General features: G+C 51.5%; 1 protein-coding gene across 1 annotated transcript; it reads right to left on the bottom strand.

Annotated features, from left to right (window-relative positions):
* Nucleotides 1–2520: 2520 nt before the first annotated feature.
* CHC_T00003470001 (hypothetical protein) lies at nt 2521–3954 on the bottom strand. Its single transcript, XM_005714999.1, has one exon. The coding sequence runs from the start codon at nt 3952–3954 to the stop codon at nt 2521–2523; it is 1434 nt and encodes a 477-aa protein (XP_005715056.1).
* Between the last annotated feature and the right edge of the window lie 4217 nt (nt 3955–8171).

Here is an 8171-nt window from a genome sequence, read left to right as displayed (position 1 = left end):
CGCTTCTGTGTTGACTACCGCGCGCTTAACCGCGTGATAAAGGCCGACAAGTGGCCGTTGCCTAAAATGGAAGAGATGTTCGACGACCTTGAGGGAAGCCAAGTATTCACTACCCTGGACTTGTTCTCGGGTTATTAGCAAGTGCGGATGGCTTCATGGTGCACAGAACAGACGACGTTTGTCTGTCGGTACGGGACGTTTCAATTTGAAGTGATGCCATTCGGGCTCATGAACGCTCCTTCAACATTTCAAAGGATGATGGATGGCGTATTAAGAGACCTGCCATTCGTCCGAGTATACCTTGATGACGTGGTCATCTTTTCGAAGTCCTTGGACGTCCATGTTGACCACTTGATTGAAGTGTTCGAGCTGATTGCTCGCAGTGGATTGAAGTTGAAGCTCGCGAAGTGTTCCTTCGCGCAATCACAGACCAGGCTATTGGGGCACGTCATCGGAAAGAAAGGGATTGAGGTGGATCCAGAGAAGACATCGATCATTTGGGACACCCCCGAGCCGCGCACCAAGACGGAGTTACGAAGCTTCCTTGGACTAGCGGGGTATTACCGCCGATTTATCCCTAAGTTCGCAGAAGTCTCTTCATCGTTGCATGCTGCTACTTCTACCAAAGTCGAATTTGAATTTACGGAAGGGATGCAGACCGCCTTCCGGGAGTTGAAGAAGAGGGTGACGTCTCCTCCGCTGTTGGCGCTCCCGAAGTTTGACGAACCCTTCGTGGTCGAGACAGATGCATCCAACATGGCAGTGGGAGCAGTTCTGGCTCAGAAGAAGGAAGACAAGAAGGTTCACCCGATACAATACGCCAGCAGGACGATGACGGAGACTGAGAAGAAGTACCCCACCTGTGAAAGAGAAGCGTTAGCGGTGATCTTCGCGCTAAAGAAATTTCGGGTGTATTTGCTCTCAACGCAAAAGTTCAAGTTGATTACGGATGACCAAGCGCTTCAGTATGCGTTCAAAAAGAAGGACATCCACGGTAGACTCGCCCGTTGGTTGGATTTCCTGGCGGAGTACGAATTCGAGATATTGTACCGCCCCGGCTCAAAGAATTGTGCCGCTGACTTTCTCTCGCGTCTACGAAAAGACGATGGCAGGGGCGAGGAGGATGAGGGGGACCTGGTATGTGCTGCCACTTTTGCGAAAGGAGATATACTGGAAGACATGGAACCTCATGTGCCGGACACGTACCGTTATCTCGAAGGAGAAGAGATGGTTGAGCAAGATGCTGCGCAGAGGCGCAGAATCAAGAAGAACTCCAGGCGGTTCCTCGCCTGGAACGGAAGGCTTTTTCGCAGGATGAAGAATGGGATCAGAACAATCCCTTCTCGGGGGACTCGACTGCAGATATTGCGGTCGCTGCATGACGACATTGGCCACTGGGACGCTACAGCTGCGAAGCAGTTCGTCCTTGACAGGTACTGGTGACCGGGAGTTCATGGTGATATCTACGCCTACGTTCGTGGATGTGAAGGCTGCCAAAAGGCTGCCCCCATCCCGATGTACAAGAGCACGGCGGTGATACCAGTCTCTCAGTTCTTTGAGACATTCTCGATAGACTTTGCGGGACCCCTTCCCAAGACGAAGAACGGAAAACGTTACATCCTGATAGCGGTCGAACATCTGACTGGTTGGCCCCTGGCTTGGGCAACCGAGACCGCTACGTCTGCGGAAGTTGTCAAGTTCGTGAAGGAGGAGATCATCCATTCGTTTGGTCCACCTCGGACTATAGTCTCAGATAACGCAACATGTTTCAGCGCGACAGCGTTGAAGAACTTCATGGCACAACAGGGAATTTCATGGAAACCGGTCCTCGCCTATGCTCCCATTTCCAACGGAAAAGCGGAGCGTATGGTTGGGACCATCAAGCGTTCAATTCGGAAGACGCTATTAGGTCAAGGCGCCGCTACCTCTAAATGGGAATCGGCGTTGAAACAGATTCTCTACGGGTACCGTCGGCGCCGACTGTCTGACGGGTTTTCCCCGTTCGAGTTGATGTATGGAGTTAAGCCGCCCTCGCAACCCCAGACCGAGTCGAACCAAATCCGATGGGGGGCGTTGAGGGGCGCAACTGGGAACTGTTAGCGACCCTCGCACTTCGAGCGACGAGGACTGCTAAACAGCTGGACAGGACGAGCAAGAAGATGGCAGTTATCTCACAACGCCAATTGGACGTAGGCGACCAGGTCCTGGTTGCCAGAGAAACAGCCTTGGGAGGGCTACGGAAGTGGCCTTTAGGAGAATCGAAGTACTACGGCCCCTGCAGGGTAGTACGGGCAAAGCACCCGCGGTACACCCTCGTGTCGCCGGGTTTGCGTTACAGTCGACGGGATATACATGCAAGTCGCTTAATCCCTTTTATTCAGAAACCCGCACATCTTATGTAGATGTGATGCATTGATTACCTACAAATGCACTAAATTGAAGATGACTCGGATGAATTACGTTTCTTTTGGATGAACTATCTTTGGTTGATAACTTGAGTGATCCTTTCGCACGACGACCCTAACCATGTGAGAGGGTTGGGCCACGATTACCTCGACGAACCCTCTTTTTCTTGTGTTTCTGACCGAGACTCTTGCCGTCGCTTCTATCCCGCTTTTCCATTCGGTGCACGACGCGCATATCGTCGAAGTACTGAAACTTGGTCGGATCGCCAGCGGGGCAGCACAAGCGGAGAGAACTGCTCGTGAGCTGCATGGCATACCGCTTAGCACAGTCATATATCAGCGCCGGTTCCGACCGTGCGTCCAGACAAATAGCGTGCTGGAAGCGATGGATGTCATTAAGGCGGAGGACGTAGACACCGGCTTTCACACTTGTCGACAGGCGGAGTAGCCAACCGACGTCCGAGCTCCGCCATAACGGGGACCTGGCACTGGACCTGCCATGAACGGTTGACCCAGGCGGTGGAACCACGTGATCCAAGGATACGGTGCCGTGGTACTCAGCTTGAAGGGTCCGTTGGACATGAGTGAAGTGATGAACGCTCGGCGAATAGTTCTTTCGGCGCTCGAACTCGGTGACTCGTTCCGACTCCGCCGCCCAGACGCGGTCGGCAGCGCGCCAGCCAGCGACAAGTGAGATGGCGTTGCAGACGGCAGAAAGGAGACAGAGGATGGTGTTGTCTTGAAATGGTACGGGCTGAGACCTGGTGAAATACCTTGACGCCAAGGGAGAGACGTTGCGAGACATGGCGTAGTTAACGCGCTTCTTCTTGCCCCTATTCTGGCTACACCAGTTGTCGATGGCCAGGATTGCGTCCATACGTGTCGAGGAGTCTGGCCCGAAGGCAGAGTTGAAGCCCCGGCGGGCGTCCTCGTTCTCGGAGGGCACACGATCGAACGTCATCGTGTAGAGCAGGATAAGGTACTTATCCTGGCTCCCCTCCCCGACGCTGTAATAGCACCCCTGGGCTTCGCCGTTGCTACCGTCGGAGCACCAAACCAGCTCGACGACCCAATCGGGGTCGTCGCAGCAGTGGTACTCTCTCTCGTCGCCGTGACTCTCGGTGAGCCCAAGCCGGAAACACCGGTCGGTAGTGAACCAAGCTTTCCGGGACAGACGAGCCGCGACGAATGCCAGCACATGGGGCCCGAAGAGAAGTCGGGCCCCGGCGGCAGAGACGGCCGCCACGACGGGTGCACGATTACCGACCTCTTTGTATCTAATGCGGAAGGATCCATCTCCTACCTGATATCTAACTGCAGATACATCGGAGCGTCCGGCGTGCTCCCAAAAGGTTGAGAGATGTTCAGCATTCCTTGAGTCTTCGAAGTCAATGAACGGTCGGTTGACGTGGTGGGACGCCCTTTCACGGACCTCGTCCCCGTTCTCGCGCCACAGGCCCGCCGAACGACGGGCCGCCTTGGTGGCGATCGCTCGATGAGGGACCTTCCCGCCAGTGGAAGCCCTCGCCGTCTGCTTGGTCCGAGCCATGTCGCACAGAGAGTACCGCCCGAAGGACCACAGACCTCTCGTGCGTGGCTCGGAGCGCGGCGCGTTTCGACGAAGTCCCGAAACGGGAACAACGAGAAAGGGAGGCTCAGGCGACGCGGAGACTACGCGGCCTGAGGCTCAGACGGCGTCGGACGATTAACGGCCGGAGGCCCGGGAGACGCGGAGAACACGCGACCCGGGGCTACGGTGACGCTAGACGTAAAAACCACAAGTTCGGGCGACGCGGAGACCACACCGCCCGAAGTTGAGGTTGAAGTGCCGGGGGCGGCGCAAGAAAGAAACGATGCGAGCGTAGTCGGCGCAAGATGGCGGTGGAGCGGATGAAATAGAAGGGAGCTAGGTTCGGTGGAAGGTGAAGAGACGGTGGCCGGGGGGCCAGAGCGGTCACGCGAGGAAGCGGGGCCAGTATATTTACGTGCAACGGCAGCCCCGTGGTCTGCCCTGACGAGGGGGTCGTGTGAGATATTTTCAGGGAAAAATTGCATTTTACTGTAGAGGGAGATTTTATTCTGTAGTCCGAGATTTTATTTGAACTTTAGAGAAGCGCACGCGTACGGCCCGGCGGAATCCGGGCCGGACGCGTGGACGCTTCTGGAAGGAATTTCGTAGAAATCAAAGAGAGAGGGTGACGGGCGCTGCGGGAAAGGGGGGACGACACTGGGCGGACCCTCACAACGGAACGGCACGCTCCCCAGAACCGCCTTCCGCATTTCACAACCAACACAGGACTACAAAAATCCGAATGATGCATGTAAGAGAGAACTACTGGGCGAAACGGGAGGTGTCCCGACTAGGACAGAAGAGGGGCAGCATAGAGTAACGATATTCAACAATGCACTTATCAGAGCGTCTCCACCGGTGTCGTCCAAATCAGACAGGGTCCAAAATTTCTATTGCTGCGATTGGCTATTGCTGGTCGTAGAATTGCTGCTTCGTAAACTCTCTATTGAGGGTTATTAGAGCACCCCTATCGGTGCTGTGTATATGTAAATATTTGGCATATAGAGATACATATAGCCTCTTTCATCCCTATGGGACTGGTTATCTCCAAAAATTTGGCCTTTTTGGCTATATCTATCTCTATATTGGAAGCTGGATGGCGACAAATTTACTCATTTGACCATATAGAGACGCGAATTACATGGCGCCACTTGGCCAAAAGACCATAGAACAGTGTCAATACAGTACCTCTCGTACTCGATGCCCCGCACCCCTCGTTCACCATGCCCTATCAGGGCACTTCAATTTCAAATTTACTCCTAAACCGATAATGTTGCACACAGAAATGCTGTATGCAAACGCAAAATTTTACACATTTAGCCACCAAATTTAGCCAAACCGATAGGGGTGCTCTTAGGGATTAGGGGGATATAGGGGTTTAGTTATCTGCCAACTGCTGAGTGAGTGTGCGCGAACTCCGTTTTTGATGTGACGGTCTGACCGTACAGGAGGGGTGGCGCAATAGTGCTAGCTTGAGTAGTGCCGCCCTCGATTTAGTGCTATGCGAAACGCCATGGCACGGGTTATCATAATGTCCTTTTTAAAGATGGTTTTGTGTGCTTCCTGAGTAAAAGGTCGTACTTTGGTTCTCTTTGTATAATGGCAACCTTGCAATAGTGCCATATATACAGGTTTATGCCGGTATGGCACTATATTGTGGGACCCCCTGTAGTTGATATTTGATCAAAGTAGCATGACGTGTTCTGTGCATTTTTGTGGACATTATGCTGTGTTGCGTTTATCAGTACATCCATGTTTCTGTTGGCACAACCATAGCCACAAAACCAAGTTCCAAAGATAGGAACCCCACATCATGGTCTTCTTGTTCGTTGGTACTGCGAGATGTCGTATGGGTCATTTAGCGCATTTCGAGGTGACCAACTTCACCTGTGCGAACGAGCAATTCCAACTGGGGCAAGGTGTGACGCGGTAGATCAGACGTCTTCTAGGGATTCCCTTTCTCTCTTGTGTTAAAGCAATGAGAACCTAAACTACTTGCCAGTCATGCATCTACGTGTCCAGTGCTGATCTTACTTCTTGAGGGGACACGAAACCGTGCTGAAATCCAACGTCTACCGATCTGTCTTGCGAGACAGATCGGAAATGAAAATAAAACCCTTGGATAGGATTGTACAAAGTATCAATACTTGTACCGTCAGTTGTTGTCATGAACAGTACAGTAGCTCTTGTGACCAGGAGTCCAGGGGATCTCTTATGGATAGAACTTCGCAGGTAATACTGTAAACGTTTTCTGCAGTGCATAGCACCATACTGCGCTGTACTTTTGTCATGTTCCCTTGAGATCTGTATGCACTCGTTTTTACAGGAAAGGTGCTGGAATTTTATCTCGTTCTGTTGAACTGCATCGCTAGGTATGTATAAGTGCACTTGCTTTTCGAGATTCTCATATGCTCTTCGCCATGTTAACGCCTTTGCCATGTTAACGCAGATATGTGTATGCAGAACTAATCCGATCTTCTATTCGACGCGATTCATCAAAGTTGGAGATAAATATCTCAAGATAAATATCTCCTTGTTTTCTCATAGTGTCCCCTTTATGGCTGTCGCAGGGACGTCATCGCTGTCAGTAGGTCTGCTCCAGTAGCTTAAGTTACTGTTAGAATTCGGATTTCAGCACAAATATCACGATTTTGTTTCCGTTTAAGCAGTATGACTAGCAGTAGTATTAAAACTCAACTGGTCTCCGTTCCCGTATGTAGATTCCGGAAAAGTAGACGAACAACGACCAAGGAGAGTATTTGCTCAAACCTGTGTATCGTCCTAGATGAGAGTGCTTGGTATGTAGCACAGGCGGACCCGGTCACCTGGGTATGCGGAGAGTAAGCCACATACTGTATTGTATCGCGCGACTGGTGAACCTAACAATGGAATTTGTGCCACTTGAGTTCGAGATTTATTCTCACTGCTTAGTGTGTGTGTGTGTGTGTGTGTATTTTCACTGTTCCTGTCCTACTAGGCATGTACGAGCAGGAAGCCCTGCTCTTAGTAGGAGCAGGGCCTCCCGCTCGCACAAGGCTGCCATCACGAGAGCGAGGGCCCAGACCACAATACTCAGTGCCCCCCCAGGCCTTTCAGATATGACAGAAGTCTACATTTCACAGCTACCGAGAATGCTTCCCCCCGCGCCCGTCCCCACCTCCGCTCTCTAAACGCGTACAACATTATGCTGTGTCATCTTTTTGTATCCTGTCTGATTCCAGCAACAACGCATATCCTGGCTACAAGCATTTGTCTAAGAAGGTCCTTCAAACCCTTGAATAGTCTTTTTCGACTCTCTCTATTACTACTCAACCTTGCTGCAGCCTGCTAGATCCCTTCTTTTGCACATGTGCTGAGAAATTCTGCTTCGGGCAGAATATTGTGTTCCAGTAATCATCCCCTCCGCCGTTCTGGTGGACCCGTTCACAATTCTTCCACGAAGTGTATGATATAGTACCATAGAGTATTCCATTACTTTTCCCGAGAGCTAAGAATTTCATCGTTTGTTTCAAGGCTATTTAAGGGGCCCTGGCACGATCCGACACCGGCGCCCACTTTGCATCAGATTGACTCTCAACAAGGAAACGAATCGCACACATATCTGCCAAGCACATCTCCGTTGCCATGAGGCTGACCACTTTCTTAATCGTCGCGGTGACTTTTCTTCTCACAGTCTTGCCTGTTAGCGTCCATGGTATAAGTTCCTTAGACGGACAGGGAACATGTCGATACTATTGGACTTGTACTGGATGTTCCGTTCGTGGCTATTGCCCTGGACGAGATTCCTTCAGATGCTGTACCGGAGGGTAGTGGAGATGCTCTAATGATCATTCGGAATGGTGGATGTGCAATATGAGAATGCCAGTCAGGCTCATTGCAATCTGTTCAGCACCCGGATCAAATCGCGTACCTGCAATGTTTGGTAGAATTAGATTTAGGATTCGTTTGCTTCATGTCATCGCATTCAATTGAGGGAAAATCTTAGTATGAGGTCAATTAGGCTCAGTGCGCGCTACGTGCGAAGAGCCAAGATTGTGTACCAGTTCAATTAAAATAGAGAATGAAAAAGCTTCTTCCCTCCCGGTATGGAGTGTGATCCTTCTCTCCACGTCCCACACTGGTACGCTCTCACCCCCGAGCTATCGACTTGTCCCGTATGTCCAGTTCACGTGTCCCCAAGTTGTGCTCCCGTCTTT

This window comes from Chondrus crispus, genomic scaffold (genome assembly GCF_000350225.1).
Source record: "Chondrus crispus Stackhouse genomic scaffold, scaffold_190, whole genome shotgun sequence".
Lineage (NCBI taxonomy): Eukaryota > Rhodophyta > Florideophyceae > Gigartinales > Gigartinaceae > Chondrus > Chondrus crispus.
Note: the sequence above shows the minus strand (reverse complement) of the source record. Positions and strands in the feature narration are given on the sequence as shown.